This window comes from Corticium candelabrum, chromosome 9, assembly GCF_963422355.1.
Source record: "Corticium candelabrum chromosome 9, ooCorCand1.1, whole genome shotgun sequence".
Taxonomy (NCBI): domain Eukaryota; kingdom Metazoa; phylum Porifera; class Homoscleromorpha; order Homosclerophorida; family Plakinidae; genus Corticium; species Corticium candelabrum.
The window spans coordinates 1,484,561-1,507,255 of NC_085093.1; the positions used below are offsets into that span (position 1 = coordinate 1,484,561).

At 40.2% G+C, this 22,695-nt stretch overlaps 4 protein-coding genes across 4 annotated transcripts; 3 read left to right on the forward strand and 1 right to left on the reverse strand.

Moving 5' to 3' along the window:
- Positions 1–154: 154 nt before the first annotated feature.
- LOC134184878 (ribonuclease P protein subunit p14-like) lies at positions 155–843 on the reverse strand. Its single transcript, XM_062652641.1, has one exon. The coding sequence runs from the start codon at positions 638–640 to the stop codon at positions 275–277; it is 366 nt and encodes a 121-aa protein (XP_062508625.1). The 5' UTR covers positions 641–843; the 3' UTR covers positions 155–274.
- LOC134184054 (uncharacterized) lies at positions 790–12,220 on the forward strand. Its single transcript, XM_062651656.1, has 26 exons — positions 790–1,059; positions 1,126–1,190; positions 2,243–2,309; positions 2,577–2,695; positions 2,756–2,836; positions 3,413–3,525; positions 3,581–3,654; positions 3,718–3,792; positions 5,038–5,226; positions 5,284–5,355; positions 5,416–5,491; positions 5,557–5,626; positions 5,686–5,750; positions 6,542–6,819; positions 6,889–6,977; positions 8,387–8,453; positions 8,560–8,678; positions 8,737–8,817; positions 8,950–9,062; positions 9,123–9,196; positions 9,264–9,338; positions 10,585–10,773; positions 11,456–11,527; positions 11,586–11,661; positions 11,714–11,783; positions 11,854–12,220. Exons 1-26 carry the CDS (start codon positions 829–831, stop codon positions 11,921–11,923), a joined length of 2,670 nt encoding a protein of 889 aa, XP_062507640.1. The 5' UTR covers positions 790–828; the 3' UTR covers positions 11,924–12,220.
- Positions 12,221–12,983: 763 nt separating this feature from the next.
- LOC134184876 (uncharacterized) lies at positions 12,984–17,546 on the forward strand. The gene is made up of 9 exons (XM_062652640.1): positions 12,984–13,038; positions 13,101–13,313; positions 13,428–13,650; positions 14,033–14,430; positions 14,490–14,636; positions 14,735–15,060; positions 15,115–16,236; positions 16,433–16,691; positions 16,749–17,546. Exons 1-9 carry the CDS (start codon positions 13,024–13,026, stop codon positions 17,223–17,225), a joined length of 3,180 nt encoding a protein of 1,059 aa, XP_062508624.1. The 5' UTR covers positions 12,984–13,023; the 3' UTR covers positions 17,226–17,546.
- Positions 17,547–17,688: 142 nt separating this feature from the next.
- LOC134184254 (bacterial dynamin-like protein) lies at positions 17,689–22,598 on the forward strand. The gene is made up of 8 exons (XM_062651897.1): positions 17,689–17,902; positions 18,996–19,218; positions 19,283–19,611; positions 19,669–19,815; positions 19,881–20,209; positions 20,277–21,392; positions 21,465–21,732; positions 21,787–22,598. Exons 1-8 carry the CDS (start codon positions 17,729–17,731, stop codon positions 22,216–22,218), a joined length of 3,018 nt encoding a protein of 1,005 aa, XP_062507881.1. The 5' UTR covers positions 17,689–17,728; the 3' UTR covers positions 22,219–22,598.
- Positions 22,599–22,695: the final 97 nt, after the last annotated feature.

The following is a 22,695-nucleotide window of genomic DNA, read 5'->3' on the forward strand; positions in this document are numbered from 1 at the left end:
TCATAACTCTTTCAAGATGGACATCAATAATCATGCATGCACACAGGTTGCCTCAACGGTTTGATATCTACGGTCAACAAGAGCGAGAAGCCAGAGTATCCGAAGAGTAATGAGTCAGCTGCGTTGTTAGCTGCATGCTCGTTTCCGCGTAATGGTCTGGCATGTCAGTCACGTAGAATCTACGTATGTATTATTTATTTCATTTTAGCTAGTGGGTGGAAACGTCGGTGCCAAGTGCTGGAATCATGCATTGACTAAAATTTTTAGTAATTAATTAATCTACATCATGTTTCATGTCTACCACAAACTGTCTGCTGTCTACTGCCAATGACATGAGAAAGGGTGAACTCTGCTTTACTAGAATTCTCAATCTGTGTCCATCGTATTCTCCTAGTAGAGTCATCGAACTCCATAACTTGACGACGGAATCGGCCGCTACCCGTAAAATAGACGATCCAGATTCAGTTTGATGTTGCAACACATCGACTTGGATTGACCCGCCGACTTGACCGTGAAGAGTTGTCATCGCTTGCATGATCATCGTCCTCATTGCTACAATATCAACGTGTAGACTCTTCTCTTCGAATTCTAACTGAGTACGCAGATACCAATACGGAGGATTTCGCACTACACGCTTCATCGCATTCTGCGCATTCTCGGTATTCTACAGGGTGTCGACTACGCCCACTTCACAGATCGTCACGATGGCGAGTGTCTCGCTTGCTCCTCCACCAATGTTCGGCAGTCGCTCGGACTCGTTAGAAGTTTATAACAATACGTCAGGTGAGATTGCTTGGTGTTAACGTGTTGAGGCCCCCAACGTGGTGCATGGCGTCGGCGCGATTCGTCCCATCTGTAGTAACTCGCAGGCACTCGTTTTCCGCGCGGATTTCGAGTCTAGATTTAACCAAACGGATGCGACGCGCTTGGAGGTCGTCAAAGCTTACGTACAGTGTTGCTTACGAGTCTGACTCGTCCGACGTAGAATTGACAGAAGAAGAACAACGAGACCTCGAAGAAATACGCAGGAGGAAGGATGAGCTGAAACGAGAAATACAGGTGAGAGTCGCCGACCGATGCTCAAATAATAAAATTCGAACTGAAATCGTAATGTTGTGAAATCAGCAATTGAAAGATGAGATACGAGCGGTGACAGCTGAGATGGAAGGCATGGATAACGTCGACGAGAAGTATGTAGATTATATAGCCTATGCGTGGGCGTGTACATTAGTTATATCTGTAAAATAAGAATGAAGCAGCACTAGAGTGCTAAACCCTGGGCTGCTGGGTTTTAGGTTACGGAGCATGCAGCTTTTTTTGCTGCCCTAACCTATTAGTCTCGGCCATCTTCGCCTAACTTGTGGACTAACGCGCGTTATTCACGTCGTTATCGGAAACGATGTACCTAAATACTTTCGCTAACTTTCGCTCTGGTCCGACGCCATTCAAGCCCGTTTAGCTGTATTCATGTACGATTACTCTGGTTCTTGTAGGGGGAGACACCACCTAAAATTTAGATCCGGTCACGTATTTGCAAATCAGCACTCTATCAGAGGAGATATGGACTATGACACGCATAACAGAATTCGACATATGAATGAATGAATGAATGAATGAATGATATATTTCTGTCGCACCTAAAAAATCCACGCAACTACTTTGTCTTGTAACTTGGGGTTGAGTCCGCGGAACAATGAGCTTTATTAGCAACGCTGGCCATTGTACACCCCAAACGGTATACAGTAGTAATCATAAGCTGTTGGCAAGCAAACACGCATCCTGATAATAGTACCGACAGTGTGTGGTAATAATGCGCATTGACTCTTGATGTACTGTGAGGGCGGTACAGGAAACGGTGGATTGCCTTACATCAGTGTGACGTTGGGGCGTCTAGTCAGTTAGTAGCTTTCATTGATAGAGAGAGCATGTTGCGTAGACGGTCTTCTCCTGCCAGTTTGCTGTTGTATCGCCTCTGGAGAACGAAAGTACGCGATGCGACGGTGTGGTACTTTGGTAGCCGGCCGAGAGAGGACGGATGGTTTCTCGACTTTCCATCGCTCATTCCTCAAATGTAGGGTAGCATTCGTAATAATGTCAATGTACTTTGAACCACATTACCAAAGTCAACTTGTAACAGACGTTAGTGTCTAGTGTACATTGTGGATGTGGTTGAGACTAATTATCTTAATTTGTGGTTGCGTAATGTGCAACCATGCGTTCTCTAACATGCTGTTGTCTATAGAGGCCCAGATCCTAAAGCAAAAATGGCAAATACGGGAAGAAAGAAATTCAATATTGAACCAAAGAAGGTAAGAATGTTGTGTGTATCGATTGTGTAGTTCATGTGCTGGCAACTGTCAGCAACTCTGGTGCTCGTTTTGTGCATGTATTTAAATATCTAGTGTATAGTCGGTCTTTTTGTGACTGTTGCAATAGTAACTTTTGGAAGTCATGAGAGGATTCAATATATTTATGTTGATATTGTGGAGTTTGTTTAGTTGTAATGAAGTTTAGTCTCTGGTATGGGGGAATCGTATTTCTCTTAACGTTTTTTTGTTACTCGTTATGGTGTGTAGGGTATTGGCTTTATGGTTGAGCAAGGATTGGTAAACGAGATGCCAGAAGACATTGCTCTCTGGCTGTATAGGACGGAAGGCTTGGATAAGAAAAAGATTGGTGACTATTTGGGAGAGAAGTAATAATCGTGTGTCGATTTAACTGTCGAGTCGAGATGTTGATTGCTACTGTGTTTCAGCAAAGAACCGAATTTGACTGTTCTGAAAGAGTTTGTGAAGCTGCATGAATTTGCTGGAATGACTTTGGTGGAGGCGCTAAGGTATGGATTAGCGAGGTGGTGGAAATGTTTAGCTTGTGTTGTTTGGTGTGTGTGTGTGTGTGTGTGTGTGTGTGTGTGTGTGTGTGTGTGTGTGCCTGTGTGCATGCATGCCTGAGTGGGTGGGTGCACTAAGTTGGTCACATTTTACTAGGCAGATTGCATCAGTTGCTTATGTACAGTTTATGTACTGTTTTTTTTAACTAGAGTGGGCAGGAGTTGCTCACTCTGACAGGTCATCTCGTTACTTCCCGATAAATTTTATTTGCACACTGTCGTTTACATCACACTGTCGTTTACATCACACTGTCGTTTGCATCACACTGTAGTTTGTGTCATACTTGGCACTAGTGTGAGTAGGTGACCTTTTTTAAAAAGGAGATGGCTTAGTTGTAGCTATTGCTTAACTCACAACAATCCAGTCGCTGACTGTTTTTGTGATAACTTTTGGTCTAAGTTGTTTGCCATTTATGTATTTGTGCACCTATCTACTTCTCTTTAATTGTGGTCTGCATGTTTTCCTATAGGTAAGTTGTATGGGGTTAGTGCCACTTTCATATGATATGCTTGTTTGTGTAGACATTTCTTGTGGAGCTTTCTTCTTCCTGGCGAGGCACAGAAGATTGATCGAATGATGGAGGCATTCGCTCAGCACTACTGTGCTCTCAATGCTGACGTTTTTACTTCAACCGGTATTCGATCACATTCTGTGTATGCTGTCAACACATTAACTTTTCTTACTTTTAGACACATGTTATGTGTTGTCGTTTTCTGTCATCATGTTGAACACAAGCCTTCATAATCCAAGTGTAAAGAACAAGGTAGAGTTGGCATTCTCTTGTCTATTGGATTTGGTTAAGCGATGGCGTTGTTATATGTTACAGCCAACTCTTGAAATGTTTATACAAATGAACAGAGGATTAGACAATGGGGCAGACTTACAAACAGAACTGCTAACAGTGAGATATAAATAATACATACATACCCATTTATTCAGACTTATAATGAAATTCTATTGTATCAGTATTTATGGGATTTTGAAAAATGTACATACATAATACATACTTTTAGTAAGACTCCTAATGAAATCTTGCTTTATCTTTATTTGGTTATGAAATCAGCACTTTTTTCTATAGGTATAGGTATAGGTAACATGTATATTTGGTGTGTCTACTGGTAGTGTTTGGACACACTCAAATTTGGGGGTTGTGTTTGTAGAGTGGGTAGATAGTTTAGTTTCCTGGTAATTTTGTATATCAACATGTTGCACCTACCGCCTAACTTGATTGACATGCCAGTAATAGCAGTGATACCAAACGTCCAGGATTATCAACAATACATTTACATCTCTAGCAGCTAGCTATCAAGTGTGACACAAAATAGCACTCCTGTGTTGAGTATGGACTTCAGAACTATGCAATGTGCAGACTGTTATGGCGACATTTAAGTATGAGAAATTTATATTGTATTTTTTATGGCACTCTATGGCTGTACCATAAATTTACAGTGTTTCTTGTATCGAGTGTGTGGACAAGCCTAGTTGTGGCTACACTGCAATTAGTAATTGTTTGGTTTTGAGAGAATTAAAGAGGCAGAAGAAAACATCTAGACAAGTAGTTTGTGTGTTTGATACTTGAGCATACGGGAGAGCAGTTGGGATCACAAACTGCTAGAAAGTCTGACACTCTTGCTCTCTTTGACAGTGAGATGTGCTTGACAAATGTAATTCTTGTAATATAGGCTTTTGTAGAATCACACCGCTTACCATTTAGTTTGAGGTTTGTGGTTTTGGTTTGGGTAGTTTTATATGTCAAAGGATTCTTAGCTATGCAGCATATGTTGTTTATTTGGTGGCAAGGTGTGTGAATTTTCTGTGTTAATAAAACAAATGGCTTTTGTGGTTCAAAGTAAAGACATGCAAGAGTGTCTACTGTTTCCACCCCCAGGCAGGAAACGCTAGGGTACAGTAGTGCAGACGATGGTGTGACTACATACAATCCACTAGCTCCGACAACTTGCTCCACCTTCTGTGTAACACTGACCAAATAGCAAACATAACGCAGGGTACAGTAGTGCGGATGATAATGTGACTACATACAATCGACTAGCTCGGACAACTTGCTCCACCTTCTGTGCAACACCTGACCAAATAGCAAACATTAGGGAATGTCAACCTATGATGCTATGATGGCATTTGATTTTAGACTTTGTATGAGAGCATTCTAAAAGAGCCATTCAAGATTCCCGATGACGACGGAGCTGACTTAACACAAACCTTTTTTAATCCCGAGCGACAGGGCTGGTTGACAAAGGAAGGAGGCAAACACAGGTCGTGGAAGAAACGTTGGTTTGTGTTGACCGACAATTGTCTCTATTACTTCAAGTCCCCACAAGTAATATTATACTTACTTATGAAATGCTTTCGGTGTGTGACTCATTCGATTACTTAGCATAAAGAACCAAAAGGGATTGTACCGTTGGAGTTATTGCAAGTACGAGATGCAGTAGAAGTGAAGAAACCGGTGAGACATGGTCATGTGATATCATGTTATGATGGTTATTAATACAAAATGTTGCTACAGCATTGTTTTGAGATTTACTCTAATGACGGTCTAATCAAAGCATGCAAGTTAGATTCAGATGGTAAAGTAGTAGAAGGTCAGCTCGTTGATATGAAACCGATTGAGGTCATCGATTTGCTTATCATTCTTATTGTATAATAGGACATCACAGTAGTTACAGAATTTGTGCAGATAGTGAAGATGACAAGGATACGTGGGTTAAATGCATCAAGTGAGTGAATAGTATTGACTTACGGTTTTTGTAAACTAATGTGTGTTATTAATTTTCAGAGCAAGTATCAGTCGTGATCCTTTCTATGAGATGTTGCATCAAAGGAAAAAGAAAGCATTGAAGGGTCATTGACTTTGGTAGTGCACTGTATGTTAAGGATAGTATGTAAGTATTATGAGTTAGAGGACTTATTCTTGCAAATTGCTGTTTCATTGTTAACTGGCTGTAATTTGATAACAAATATAATTTTGTATAGAAACAGAAATTCCTTTCACTTGATCTTATTTGGTGGTAGAATATCAGTGTGAATTAGATGCTGCATGGAGTGAAGACCCGGCCGTGGGTGTCTGGTCTTTTGGTCATGTGACTGTTGCAAAATCTCGTTTATAAATAGCACGATAGCAAAATAGTTCAAAGAAACAGTTATGAAACTGGCAGTCATCCACAAGGTCAAACCGTTTCTTATGACATATCTGACGGAGATGGGAGCAACAATAGCTAAATCGAATGACAGTTTTCAGTAGAATAGCTAGCCTGTCAGTGTAGATTGCAGCCCCGGATGCGCCGCCATCACCGGACCACCAGCCTAAAAATTTGTTAGCAATGAAATCTGCTCTGATTTACGTTACATATGACAAGCAATTTCTAGTGTACTCTCATCGCTTCATTTAGCTATTTGCGAAAGGGTTGATTACTTAATTAGCAACTTATATTTTATGTAAGCATGCAGACTGCAAGTGAAATAAGGAAGAGGCCGTGGCATTGTAAAATAGAAAGTTAGCGTGTCGAAGTTCATGCAACCAGAGATGCATGTGGAAATGTAAGGTCACGCCTAGCAATTTGCAAGTTGGTTCCGTGTCCGGTTTCTTTTCCAATCTCTGACAACTGTTCTGTAAAGCTGTTAGAAATTTATAGCAACCTGTCAGGTGAGTATCAGTCGACTAGAACAATTCCAGCGGCGGCATTGCATGGATGCTGACCGATCACATGTAGTAGTCAAGCGTAGACGTTCGTTGGTTGTCCGCGTTTCGAGTCTTGATATTGCAGCTCGTTTTACTAGAGCTTGGCGATCATCAAAACATACGTACTCTGTTCATCAGTCTGACTTGCTAGAAACAGAGCTGACGGCAGAACAAGAGCGCGAGTTAGAGGAAATTCGTGGCAGGAGAGAAGAAGTGAAACGAGACATTCAAGTGAGATAATTGCCAACGGATATGATGTAACTGTACGGCTTCGTAACGCGAACACTTCCTTGATTTCAGCGACTACAGGACGTGATTCGAGCCATCGCGACAGAGATGGAAGGCATGCAGGTGGAATGCACCAATGACAAGCGGCTGCCCATGGAACGGTAGGCAAATGGTTGCGACGTAGCTATCTAATAAGTAACTAGACTTCTAAATTCACACGCATAGCGTCTAGACTCTAGAGGGACAAACTCGTTGGTCTCTAATTGATTAATAAGTAAGTGGTTCAGCAGGCCTAGACGTAAATTGTCTGGTTTCACTAAATTTATTAAATTAGAATTTTTGGTATATGCTACAATAGCTAAGGTTACTCTTGTCTCAATCACAGCAGGGCGCCAGTTTAGAGTTTTTATAGAACAGTTTAGTAAAGAAATTACTAAAGATTTTAGAAGAAGAGGAACATCCTATATCATCCAATGGGTGTTATTAGTTACTGAATCAGAAAGTGGGTGGTGCTTATGGTGTGGTGAATGTGTGGCATGTCCCGTTTCTCGCTCATATAATTACTAGATGGAAATCAGGTGTAACAATTAATTAGTGTCTGTACAATAAATTATAATGTGATCAAGGATGGCATATATTTAACAGTTCATCTTGCAGCTATAACGTTAATTAATTGTGTTTTTTCTCTAGTAAATCAAATGACTTGTCTGTCTGTGTGAGGATAGTTTTTTCAGCTTAAACATTTACCTTGTTACTAATACATATTAATTATAGCTACTCATGCATACTAGTACATATTAATTATAGCTACTCATGCATACTAGTACATATTAATTATAGCTACCCATGCATACGTGTGTAGCTCTGATATCTATGTGTAGAATGGAATAAAGGTTGTTGTGTTGATGTTTTATGTATAACCTCATGTTTTCTGTATAACCTCATGTTTTCTGATGTAAGCCTGTTATGCATACTAGCAGGAGGTGTCAGCTGACACTAATGATGTAATGACACTGGAGGGTGGCATTGGCGCATTATGATCTAAATGTCTCTTTACTGGCTGTCATGTCTATTTAACTTCAAAAGTTAATGACTCTTGACAGATGACAGTATAGTAGAGTAAAGTGGCACTTATAAATACCCCATTTTAGAGATTAAAATTATTATAGTTAATGGTCAGTTAATTTACTGCATGCTGCATCCTTTTTAGTACTTTGTCACTTCTTCTGATATTAGACTGTTGTTATAGTGACAGCTAACTGTACTATAAACATCATAACATTTCCAGGGTATTTGCCAAATAATTATACATTTCTCTATCAATCAAAGAAGGTCCAAAGTGGTTTCAGAACTAAAACTTGTAATTATTTTTCTTGTCTTCACATTTGCAATTACAAAATATGCTAAGTAGGTATTTGAAACATGTTATGTAGTACTACGTGACAGTGTATATGCCATCAAGTTTTACTTACCGAATATACTCTTACTTTTTTTTTTGTACAGCGTACTGTCATCCAGTCACTTAATTGTGCAGAGTAGTAAATTGTCATGTGTTATATTTGTTGTCTAGAAGTGAAGAGTTTACGTGTAAGTTAGTCAATACAGGAAGAAAAAAGTTTAACATTGAGCCTAAGAAGGTATTGTATATCTTAGCTACTGCATATTATATATATATATATATATATATATATATATATATATATATTAATTTGTGTTTGTGTACATTTGTATTTTTATTTATAGGGTATTGACTTTTTGGTTCAACAAGAATTGTTGAATGAGGTACCAGACGAGATTGCATCTTGGTTGTACAGAACAGAAGCTTTAGACAAACGGAAGATTGGTGAATATTTGGGGGAGAAGTATTATATTAGTTTGTTCATATAGCATACTGTCATATGTAAGCAAAATGTTTTTCAGCAAAGAACCAAATTTGACTGTTCTGAAAGAGTTTGTCAAGCTCCATGAATTCACTGGAATGACTTTGGTGCAAGCTCTCAGGTTCAATTAATTTTGTAGCTGCACATATATATATATATATATATATATATATATAGTGTCTCCCTTTTAATTAAATTTCTGTTGGTTTGCAATTGTTTGTATTATGACTGTCCTTTTTGTTGTTGTATTTAGACGTTTCCTGTGGAGTTTTCTACTTCCTGGTGAGGCACAGAAGATTGATCGAATGATGGAGGCATTTGCTCAGCAGTACTGTGCTTGCAATAAGGATGTTTTCAGCTCGACAGGTTGCATTGTTTGGTTACTTACACTTTAGTGCTTTTATTCGTTTGTACTTTTTACTGTAGACACTTGCTATATTTTGTCATTCTCAGTTATTATGTTGCACACCAGCCTTCACAGCCCCTCTGTGAAGAATAAGGTACGTTATTCATTGTAATTTGATTTATTACTTATCGGTTATGTGCTGTACTGTTTTTCATCTGCAGCCGACAGTTGAAATGTTTATACAAATGAACAGAGGATTAGACAATGGTGCTGACTTGCCAGTAGCTCTTCTTATGGTAAGGTTGTATAGGTCTGTTTTGTAGTAATGAACTTGCCTGTTGGTGTTTTAGGAAAGTTGTTGCTACAGACGAACTGTTTCTTCAACAACTATACAAATACTGTTTGCTACAAATACTGTTTGTCTGTCTGTCTGTCTTTCTGTTTATCTGTTGGTAGTATATTTTCATAAATCACAGCTATTTAATACAATGACACGCAAACTACAGATCGCTAATAGTGATCTCAAAAGTCTAATGCATTTCTTAAACATATTTCTAAGGCCCAATGGACCTGGAAGGCTATATTCGACAATCTAACATGCAAATCCTTCTACTTTCCGGTATATAACCCTTGCACTGCACTTCGTCTGTCTGTCTGTCTGTCTGTTTGTCTGTCTGCCTGCCTGTCTGTGGAACTGAGCTGGATCGTGAGGGCTATCACCTTTTGACATGTAAATATGGAGGTGGACCTGTGTGGACGCATAACTCCATAGTGTCTGCATGGAGTGATTGCCTAAGCGATTTACTCATTCCCCATCAAATAGAACCGAGACAGCGATTTGTAGACAACGAAAACCGGCCTGACATCACGCTTTACGACACTGACACTGGGATCACAAAAGAATGTGATGTTTCGATAGCTCACCCTTGGAGCAAAGACATTATTAAAGGTGCAGCCAGAGAAGGTGGCCATGCAGCAGCTAAACGAGAGGCAGCAAAGTCAAAAAAATACTCAGAGGAATCGCTTGCGGATGGATCGAAGCCTATAGTTGTCCCACTCGTCTTTGAACACTTCGGCAGGTGGGGCTTAAAGGCTGACGAGCTGATGAATGAACTGGGGAAGAAGGCGAGAGGCTTTGATGGAAGAAGAATTGCGGTAGAGTTTAAAACCTTCTGGAGGAAAAGACTGTCTATTACTCTTCAAAAATGCAACAGCAGAGTGATTTTGCGGAAGCTGTCAAGGCTTTCTGTGCGCTCATTAGGAGATGACAGTGTTTTGGGAGTAGATAGAGACATTCAGTGTTTTACTCATTAGCAATAGTCTCGGACTACAAGTAGAACATTTCATTTTAACAATAACTGTTTGTAGTAGTGAAGATTGTTGACAATAAACTTGATCCTGCCTGTCTGTCTGTCTGTCTGTCTGTCTGTCTGTCTGTCTTTAGTTTATTTGTGTTTGTTTGTTAGTTTGTTTGTTCGTTTGTTTTTATATAATAACCTGAAACTAGATTGGAATTTATGTCTCATTTATTGCTGGATATAGACATTGTATGACAGTATTCTCAAAGAACCATTCAAGATTCCAGACGATGACTGCCATGACTTGACATGGACCTTCTTTAATCCTGAGAGGCAGGGCTGGTTGACCAAAGAAGGAGGCAAGCATAGGTCTTGGAAGAGACGCTGGTTTGTGCTGAAAAACAACTGTCTTTATTACTTCAAATCACAGGAAGTGAGACTTCATGTTATTCGTATATTTCAAATTTAGAAGAGCTTGCATGGGTATGTTGGCTTGTGTTAATTTTGTTACAAACTATTGAGAAGTCTCAAGACTTTTCCCTTCTTTAACCGTTGTGAAGATGCAGCATAAACTCCTATCTAATTATATAGTCAAGACACCAGTGCTATACAATTGAAAGAAAAAAATAAAGTACCCAATGATCACTATGTTAGTCACATGGCACTAGTAACAGGTGTGATTAATTAATTACTTTAGGCTAGATCTATCATAAAAGCCAAATAAAGTGTTTGAAAATCAGTATAGTTGCATGCAACTGAATTAATTAAGCATGCATTTATGTAGGGAAATATAAAACTTAATGTTTTAAGAGTTTGTTGCTTAAAGTCAAAGTACAAGTACACAACAAACTGGTAATTAATTAAACTAGGTGCAATATGTTTCTATATGCAATTTTTGGAAGAAAATTGTATCAAAATAAGAAATTTAGTTAACCTTGTTTTCACAACACATTCTTGTATATAATTAAAAATTGCTGTTTTGTAAGTGTGTGTGTGTGTGTGTGTGTGTGTGTGTGTGTGTGTGTGTGTGTGTGTGTGTGTGTGTGTGTGTGTGTGTGTGTGTGTGTGTGTGTTGTAAATCTTTAATCAGTGACATCTTATACTTGTCATTTTAGCACAAAGAACCAAAAGGCATTATTCCTCTCGAATTATTGCAAGTCAGAGATTCAGTAGAAGTGAAAAGACCGGTAATCGTTGATATATACAATATGGTAATTTGTTGTCAGATCAAAATATTTTAAGTAGCATTGCTTTGAAATTTATTCCATCGATGGCCTGATCAAGGCATGTAAGTCTGGATCTGATGGCAAAGTTGTGCAAGGTAAATCAGTGTTTATCTTTTGGAATTTTTGCTTTCAAACTCGTGTCAACAGGCCGCCACAATACTTACAGAATATGTGCAGATGGTGAAGACGATAAAGATACATGGATGAAAAGCATAAAGTCAGTAGAAAACTGCACTTCACTGTACTCGATCATTCAGCATTCATAAGTTTGTTGTGTTAATTTTTAGAGCAAGTATTAGCTGTGATCCCTTTTATGAGATGTTACAACAAAGAAAAAAGAGTACTGGAGGTCTCTGACAATGCTGTACAATGAAATGTGAAGACAACTTGCTTCTTGATCAATTGACCTATCATCTAATGGATGACAGGAAAGGTTTCATATAAACACAATTTGTATACTGTTGACAGATAGTAAATCATATCTATTAGCACTTGTTTTATCACTCAGTATTTTCATACTTTGGACTGCTAATTAGGTATAACTCATGGTGAGTTTGTCATGCAGGTACTTGGTTTAGAACAAAACACAGACATATTTTTGCTTCTGGATGAATATGAATATTTTATGTCACTGCATTTGTTGCCTGTTTACAGGCTGAATCAAACACTGAAATAACACATACCTTATTTAATTAATTTGGTGATTTGCACTCTCACTTTACTAATCCTTCACCAGCCACATAGAATTTCTTGCTGCATATATTCTAAAAGTGTACAAATCCTGTCGATATCACTATTGAGTACAGTTTTCAGTCCCGGATACTCTAGCGAGCACAAATAGATTTATTTACGATACGCGACCACGCATGCGTACGTTAAAGTTTACCGGACATCGATACATACGGTACAGTTACTCTCTTTTCGCGCGCACTTTTTGCATCGTAAATCTGCTATATCTCGCTTACCATAGGTCACAGAAAAGTGAACTGCCAGAGCTCGGATTTCAGTTTATCCCAGCAGATAAACGGACTATACGGGTAACCTGGATATCCGGGTTTCAAACTTCCTGTAACAGGAAAGAGCAGTACATACGATTTATGCATATGAAAGAAGGCTACAGTGATCTAGGGAGTAATCGCATGTTAGTGGAAAAGCGTAACCATAGAAAAGATATATATGAGTAATCTTTTTTTCCAAAACCAGAGGTCAAACTCATCCACTGAGAGTGCACTTCCTGATCACTAGGCCACGTGCACTTAAGTGTAAAAAGTGAACGCGAACAGAGATGCGTGTATACGAATTGCGAGATCCAGAGCCAGAGTAGCCATCTGCTTCTTTACATCGATGTACGATACAGTGTGTACTAAACCACGTAGGTGTTACCGGTTCACGTGGCTAAAAGTCACGTGAGCGAAGGAGGCGTGACGTGCAGATATTTTGGGCAAGCGATAACAACAATGGCAGATTTGCTAGTAAGTACAGCTTTAGCTTCATCTAGAGTACTGTACTGGCCTTACTAAGCTGTGACATTTAGAAAAGAGGAAGAACCAGCAGTGTCAGGAACGTGATGGACGCTGACCGTGCAGAGGAGAAGGCCGAACGGATGCTCAAGATGGAGTTGGATGAGTTGATCGAATTGTGCGAAGAAATGGACATAGACAGCTCCGAATTTGTAGCTGACTCTGAGTTCCAGAGTGCAATACTGGAGGTGATGAAGAAAACAGCGCAGTACGAACGAGCTAAACCGGTGGGCCCTCTTGTAGAATAATTTATATAACGTTTACACACATTTAATGGCTTCGTGCGTTTGCTTCATGTCATGCATTTGCACTTACGCAAAGCTCTTTGTGCACGTGTGTAGGTTTTGAGTGGGTTTGCATCTTCGTTTGGTCGAGATGTTGCTGTGAAAAGGAAAAGGGTTGTCCAACTTGTGAAGAGTGTGCAGGCATTTGTCGAAGATCGGGCTGCTAGAATTTGGCTGAAGAAATTACGGTTGAATCAGACTCCCGCCTGGATGAAGAGTCAGGACTTCAAGAGAGTTAGAGGTGTTGCTACTAATGTGAAGCCTGTGTTGCTGTTTGCAGGTGAGTTAATTATTTAATTGATAATTTTTTATTTTAATTAACTGTATACAATTAGCGAGTACTTTGTTGTTACTTGTACCGCATGCAGTTATGATATATAGTGCAAAGAATTAGCAAAGAGGGATTAATACATTGTGACTTTAGTGATCTGTTGGAATAGCTTACAGTGTGGTAGTTTGCCTAATGTATGCGTCGCCATTATAGTGGCAGGTCATTTCTACACAACTGTTGCAGTAGCATGTCGAGTGATGCAAGCTGTTGTGTGTTGTTATTGTTTTTATCAAGTTAATTTATGAACTTCAGAGGAGTGTTTCTTTTCTAAGATTAATTTTTTAACATTATCTCTACAAATGGTAGAATTATAGTGTATAACTGTTTGCAGGAAGCACGTCATCTGGTAAGAGCACTCTCCTTAATGCTCTTCTTGGAGCATCCATTTTGCCGACATCTCACAGTGCTGCAACATCTGCTTTGTGTGAAATAAAGTATTCTGACAATGGTACAAATTATGCAGTAATGCATATTCAGGAAGGCAGAGTTCGTAAACGTGAAGAGGTTGATCTGAGCAGTGAAGAAGGTTTTAAAATCTTTAGCAAGTTAACAGCTGACAGGCCAAGAGCAAGAAGAGTGTCCCTTACACGAACATTGTCTTCTGGATCACAGAAATCAGCGTCATCGTCTAGTTTATTGTCACTTTCTGAACTGTCAGAACTAAAACCACCAGAACCAAAAGCAGTGTGTGTAATGGTTGAAATCTACTGGCCTTTGAAGTTTCTTGAAGTTTGTTCGTTGCATCACTGATCATCTGATCATCTAGACTGCAAGTGTTTGTTTTGTAGGATTTTTCTCTAGTCGATAGCCCTGGTGTAACAGAAGAAGAGGGATCATCTACGGCTCGTCAGATAACAGAAGAATTTCAACGTGACCATGCATGTGGTTATGTTTATGTTTTGGATGGAACAAGAGCTGCAGAAGAAGCAGCACAAGTAGGATGATATTTTTGTTTACTGCATGTTTCATATGACTTTAGTGTCTCTTTCAGTTGCTGCCTTGTTCGTATGAGTGTACTTGTGCATTATTTTAGGTTGGTGGACTTCTACGTTCTGTGGTCAAAGCAACGAAATCAGCTCCTGCAAGTAGTTCTGCTGTGTTTGTCATCAATAAGTGGGATCTTGTGGTACAACAGCAAACTGAATTTGAGCAAAAAGAGTATCTGAGAAAAGTGGCACAATGCATTGAGCAGAGATGGCCTGGCTTTGATGCAGAAAGACAGTTGATAACGATGAATGCAAAAATAGCATCACAAGCTCAAGAGTTGGGCTACATCACTCCTGATCTCCAGTTGTTGTGTGACAAGATTCAGAAAGCATTACCTACAGCTGTTGATAACTTGGTGCTGAAACAACTCAGGTAGATGCATGTTGTAGTACTCAATGTTGTCGTTGTATCTCATTTGTGTTACAGTTGTGTGGGTGAGCTGCTTGGTCAAATTGAGCAAAGCATTGACGGCATGCTTCGCTATTTGCATTTGCCTTTCGAAGATCGTATACAGGCACTTAAGAGGGATAGGAAGCAACTTCATTCTTTAACAGAGTCTCAAACTTCAGGCAGTTTGGCATCAACCAGAAGAGAAGTGCAGCATAGAATAGAAGAAATAGTTCTTGAGCTGTCACATTATTTGAAGTCAAAAGAAGCTTTCGAATTTGTGGCAGAGCACAGAAAGAAGTCTGCACAGGATAGCACAACATTTGATACTGAAAATGTGCAAGATATTGTTGAGAAGGGATTGAGCAATGCAATCTGTCAATATCCAAAAATTGAATTGTTTAGAAAATGGGCTGTCTCATTTGTGTTACCTGTTGTAGAAGAGCTTATCGGTGAACTAGCAAGGATTCGTGGGTTTAACACTCAAGTTAGACCAATATCACTGGAACAGATGATTTCTGGCCAAATTGATAGTTCAAGAGTTGAACGAATTCATTTTATTGTTGGTGCAGCAGCACTAGCACTGCCTATTAATTGGCCTGGGTTTTTACTGGGTGGTTTGGCTATGGCTATTGGGGGAGAGCAAATAGGACAAGCTGTGATGAAAGTGTTATGTCCAGGAACATGGGTATATGCTGGTCTGCATAAGAAGCTGTTCTGGGACACTACAGAGAAAGTATACAACGATGTAGTGCAGAAATTTTGTGAGAATAAGAACGAGAAGTTGCACCAGTTTGTAACCAAACTGCTAGAGGATACGGTAGATTCTGTAGGCATGCTATGTCGAGAAATTCCAAGATGTATTGAGATAATAGAAAATGACTTGAAAGCACGAGTGTCTCAGGAGGAGGGAAGTGCACCAAATTTCAGTGCAATTTTGATGGAGTGTCGGAAGCTGAAAGGCCAAGTCTCAGCATTTATGTTAGCACAGAATATTCACCTCGTTGATACAACACAACTAGATCGTGGACTTGTGGCAGTTTCTGATCTAATTAGCAAAATATCTTTGCCCAAGAAGGGAGAGGCAATGTTAAAGAGGTTTCCTGAACGGATAAGGGAAACAAATGCAGATGAGGTTCTTAAGAGAATGACAATTAACAGGTAGGCCTTGATAAAGAGAAGAAGGGATGACTACAGGATTAGTGTATAGTGTAATTTTGCATATGTGTATGTTTGCCTTGTTCTGCAGACTACTTTGCTGTCTTTATTAATTAATTAATAAATTAATAAATTAAGTAAGTAAGGAATTGAAGGTATGTATGTAGTATTAATTTATTGATTGTTCTGTTGTTTTTAGGAATGTGGTAACTGATCACATTGTGTCATTCTATGGTTCTGTGGTATTGGTAGCAGAACCCCTTCATCTCGGCTTGGTGTTTGAATGGTGCAGTGGTGGGTCATTATCTGACATGATTTATGATCCAGACCATTTACCTCCTTGTCATCGCACTGGATTTCGACAGTACAAAACAATATTACTTCAACTACTGAATGGTCTCAAATATATCCACGGAGTTGGCATCATCCATGCTGGTCTGACACCAAAGACTATCATGGTAAGTAGACAATTTTGTGTTCTTGCTTGTCAGCCAGTCAACTACATTTATTGTTAGTTTACGAAGGACAATAGAGTGAAACTTTGCGAAGTGAAGTCTCCCAATCGTTTGTACACATCAACATCCAACAGGATGTCATGTAACCGAGATGACTTGGTCTACCTTGCTCCTGAGATTCTCAACTCTCAACCATGCAATGTCTCATGTGATATTTACAGTCTGGGGCTCATTCTTTGGGAGATATGGAATGGCAAAATGGCTTTTAGTAACTTTAATTTTGCATCAATAGATGAATATCCGAAATTTGTCAATGAAGTGAATGTAGGAACAAGACCAGAGGGATTCAAACAGCCAGAGCAATCAGTATCTAGTGACACTAGTTCACTGGACAAGCCTTGTTCTGATAAATCACTTGCACAAGAATGGGAAGAATTGACATGTCACTGCTGGGAGGGTGCACCATCTAAAAGGCCAACAGCTAAGGACGTGTATAACACAGTTTTAACAATGGGAAAAGCGAAAGAATGCGTGTAGACAGTGTGGTATGTAGGAAGATCACATTACAGTCTAGTAGCAGAACATGTCTCCTACACCTGCTGCATATCAAGAGTAGAGTATCTTCATATCAACACTGTAGACAGCTACAGAATATCTTCTTTGATAACGAACCGTGTCAGTCCAGTATGCGTATGTACATGATTTATTTACTATGTGGCAAACCCTACAGCTACACTGTCCACGTGTACAGTACTCACGTACTAGCCACTGGTACCTGTACAGTACTAACTAAAATATTAGTAGCAATTACAGGTCTAGTTGCTATGTAACTATAATTATAAGCAGGGAAATCTTCGATTACATAACGGGTAGAGAGATAAAATGCGCAAAACACACGAGAGCTAACTCCTGTACCTGATTCAACAAACATTGCAATAGCTTAACGTACGTTACAACGAAGAACCTGGGTGGAGACACGATGACGTCAGCGTTCAGCAACGTAAGCTAGACAGCGCCGCAGGTCGTGTTCGGTGTGCATCATGGCGACTTCTTTACCCGACGTGGACGCGATTTTGGAGATGAAGCTGCGCGATCTCATGAAATTGTGCAAAGAACTGAAAATCGACTGCAAAGGATTCCGGACTGCCGCTCAGTTCCAGGAAGCGGTGTTTGACTACATGAAACAGCACGCCACACTGCATCGTGCACCGCCGGTGAGACACAAACAGTAACATTTCCAACACCAGAAACACTGCAGATGATGTCGTTTACGCAGCGTCCACGGGGCGCGATCTGTGATATCTAGCTGCCATGCTCAGTGGCGTAGGAACCTGAGGGGCAGACATTTTTATGAGGGCGTGGCTCTGCACAAAATGTACTAAAGAGTTGTAAAGTACATGTACAGTACGGTATCCTTAGGCTCTTCGCTTTGGTGAGTAACACGTCGCAACGGAGTTTTCTGACCGTCTACGTAGCCCACTGAAACGCCTCGCCCTAGCTAGACAGTATAGTACGTATTTGGTAAAACCTTGGCATGGAAATTACTGTAAACGTGTAAAACTTCCTAGTAAAGTACGGGACGTGTGATTAGTTGGCATTCTGCTTGTAAAGCTTTCTCGCTTGTTACGTACACGCAATCCCTCAACTACAATACAAAAGGATGGGGCGACGGAACTTGGTGAGGCTTTTTCGTCGCCGTTTGGTCACTTGCACAAATTGTTCCTGTACTGATCTGTAGTCGGACACGGAAACGATTTTTGAGGTAGGTCTTATAATGAAATGTGGTCGTGGGGAGGAGAAATTTGAGGTTCGTGTACACACACACACACACACACACACACACACACACACACACACACACACACACACACACCACACCACACACACACACACACACACACGCACACACACACAAACAAACACACACAAACAAACACACACACAGACACAAACAAACACACACACACACACACACACACACACACATTATATACCAAGAGCTCGATAGAGAGCCATATAGGACCACGCCCCTTTCTGTTGTGAGACTCCGATTAGAAGCCTTGCTATGCAATCATATAAATGCATGCTACACAGCAAAAGATAGGAAACCAACATTAATTACCACTATAGTGTTAGTGTTAGTTTGTCATCCCTATATTACCAGGTCTCTTGACAGCTGGAAAAGTTGAGGGGCATGTGCCCTAGTTCCCCCCTCGATTCTTACGCCTATGATGCTCATCTATTCCTAACTAATTGCTATACTGTGGTGTTAGTATCTCACTTGTCTCGTTTGCTTGTTCTGTGCAGCCGTTTGTTACAGCTGCTGGTGCTCTCTTTGAAGCATTTGCAAAGAAGCGTTTGGAGGTTGTAACTATTCTGGACGACGTGAGCAAATTTCTGCAAGCAGCCGACGTCAAACCATGGCTGACTAAACTAGACATGCAGCAGTACGACTCATGGATGACTCCCGAGATGTTCGAAAAGGCGAAAGAATCCATAATGAAAGGAACTCCAACTTTGCTTGTGGCAGGTTTTTGACACACCCCTATTAATGACTATTATTCAAAATGTACATCTTTTTGTTGTCGTTGTAGGCCCTACCTCTGCCGGTAAGAGCACATTGCTAAATGCTCTTCTAGGAGAGCAGGTTCTTCCCACTTCCTACAATGCAACAACGTCAGCTTTGTGCGAGATCAAGTACTCGGAAGAGCCTGGCAAGAAGTATGCTGTTGTGCATGTGAATATGGAAAACTCCGATCCTGTTCCGATCAAACTGGATTTGTCACTAAAAGAGCATCAAGATAAGTTTGCCGAGTACGTGTATGCAAACAGAGAACAGCTTGCAGAGGATGACAGTGGAGAGGGAGAGGCAGTTCCTCAATGCACTCGTGCTGAAATCTTTTGGCCTGAAGATTTTCTGAAGGTTTTTTAGTTATATGTTTTTATTACTTTACTTATGTAATTAGTTGTCTGTTATCAGCATTTTACCCTGGTCGATAGTCCTGGTGTAACTGAACAAGAAGGAGATTCCGTTGCTCGTCAGATCACGGAAAAGTTTCAGACCGACTTGGCTTGTGGTTTCATCTATGTTGTAGATGGCACGCGTGCAGCAGAGGAGGCAGCTCAAGTACAACTAACAATGCAACCCAAGTTGTGAACGATAGCAACAATAATAGTACGTGTATGTTGTAGGTTGGAGGATTATTGTTGGCCGTGTCTAAAGGTGTTGGCAGTTTGCCTCCAGCCAATTCTGCTCTCTTCGTTATTAACAAGTGGGATTTAGCAAGTCAGCAGATGAGAAAAGATGAAGAAAGACAGGAATTTATGTCAAAGCTGGAACAGCAGGTGTCAACTCGATGGTCTGGCTTAAAACCTCACCAGCAGTTGATCACCATGAATGCTAAACTAGCAGTAAGAGCCCAACAGCTCGGATCCAGCACGGGTGACATGAAGAAGTTATGTAAAGCTATACAGCAATTATTGCCGAAAGGAATGGACCACATGATATTACAGGGACTTCGGTAACTTTGCAATACTTGTGTTGTAATATCTTTTGTTGCAGTATGTGACTGCTGTTGGTTTTGTTAGAGGTGTGCAAGCTCTTTTGGATCGTGTCGAGCAAAGCACTGAAAGCACTCTTCGTGTCTTAGAGCTCCCAATGCAAGAACGAGTGAAGAAATGGGAAGTTGACTGGAAAAAGCTGGAATCATTTCGTCATGAGGATGGTACTTTCGGCAAAGAGGTGCGTAAGCTAAAGGATTCAGTGGATTGGAAGATCAGGCAGTTAGCCTTTACATTGTGGAATGATTTGAAGTCTGGGAAAGGCAAAGATACTGTGTTCTTATTCAAAGGTGGTCAGATGAAGGAGTGGGAAAGGAAAGTGTTTGAGGCTCGAGAAGTGCAGTCTTTGGTTGAGGGTCGTGTTACATCAGCTGTTCTGCAGCATGATGGTTTTGAAAAATTTATTGAGTGGGCAACCAAGGAAATCAAGGGCTCTACTGAATCAGTGCTCGCACATCTAGAAGTATTTGGTGCGGAGGTCACCAATTTCACTCCATCAACTATCGATACAGGTTGGGCAGATCGACTTGTAGATGATAAGAAACGATGGAAACCCAAAAATGTTGCAAAGGCAGTTGCACTAGGTTCTCTGGCTGTGGCTGCTGCTCCTGTTGCTTTAGTGCTCGGTCTTATTGCTATTCCTATATTCAAAGCAGCTCAAGCTGTTGGTGACATAACTTTCAAAAAAACTTATATGAGGACATACGATGACTTTCTTGCTAAGTGTGCTGAAAATGACTACAAAATGCTGCAAGAAATTGTGACTGATCTTTTAGAACGGTCATGTGAGGCCGTTCGCTTGCTGAATTATGAAATTCCTCGTCGAATTAAAGAACTGGAAAGTGAGCTTGAAACAAGAGCTAAACAGGAAGAGAAGTTCAAAGGTGATTATAAGAATATGCTGGAGCTATGTTTAGCTAAAAAGAAGAAGCTTGCCAAGTTTGTTCTTAGTCTTAACATCCATGAGTATGCAGAAAATGACATCGAGTGGTCCAATCCAAGAACAGCAGTCGCTGTTGGTAGCTTTGGCAAAGTCTTCAAGGTTAATATTCCTGAAAAAGGGATAGCTGCTGTCAAGCTGATGACAGATGCTGTCAATGAAGAGAATGCAGAAGAATATCTGAAGGAGCTGAATTCTTGCAGGTATCATTATATTCTCCTGCCTGTTAAGGTTATAGCGTGCTCTAATTTGAGTATTATGGTGTGACTGTGCAGGCAGTTTAGGCATCCTAATGTTGTTGCATTCTATGGTTCTGTCCAAGTAGCGTCTGATCCTGAAGAACCTCCACAGCTTGGGCTTGTCTTTGAATGGTGTGGAGGTGGCACTCTCTTAGAAGAGATTACTTCAAAGAAAATACCCTCTCCATGTAAGCCTGAAGGTGTGCAACGAGGATTAGAAGTAGTTCTTCAAATGGCCAGCGGATTGAAGTTCCTTCACAGCAGGAAAGTGGTGCATAGAGATCTAAAACCTGAAAATGTGATGGTAAGTTGTACTGATTATTGCTTGATTATTTTACTAGAGAATTGTTTGTACTAGATGACAGACAAGAGAGTAGTGAAGCTTGGTGATATGGGCCTTGCCAAACCTGTTGAACGAGTGACCGGTACGTTCTGTGGTACTATTCTGTACATGGCTCCAGAAGTACTCTCTAGTAAGCCATATGGTCCTTCTGCTGACATGTTTAGCATTGGCATCATTATGTGGGAAATATGGAACAAGAAACGAGCTTATACAGACTTTTTCACAATGAACTTAGGTATTCATGATTTCATTCAGTTAGTTACAGACAATGGAGTTCGGCCTGGAAACTTTGAGAGACCATCTCCTCCTGCTCCTGGTGGTGTTGATATGAAAGCTCTTCATGATCAGTATGTATTGTGGGCTGAAACATGCTGGAATGTTGTTGCTGCAGAGAGGCTTACAGCAGAACAACTTCACGATAAAGTCAAGAATTTTTTGGAAAATTGAAAAATCTTTTACATGAATTACTTGTGGTATGAGGTGAATAGCTTCTTTGCCTTGTGCTTGTATAGAATGGAAGGATTGTCATTTTGTATGAACATGATTTGGAGTACTGTGTATTATTGATGATTATTCTTATTGTGTTTTGCTCATATGAATTGGAAATGAAATGGTGATAGCAAACCTTTTTAATGGTTATTGTAGTTTGAACAAGTGTTATTGTTAGATTGACACTTGTACACTTAAAGTATAACACTGACTAAATTATTTTTAGTCAGCTACGCAAAAATCGATGGCAGAAGAATTTTTGATGACTGTGTTGAACATGTAGCCTCGTAGTCTTGTCCTGTGCCCGTAGTAGAACAGATGGAGCTTTGCGAAAAGATGGGATCATAAGCGATGAGACTTCGAATTTCAGAGTGTTATCTTAGATCTCAGATCCGATGACTGATGCAAGAAAGACGTCATACCTCTCCCAGCCAA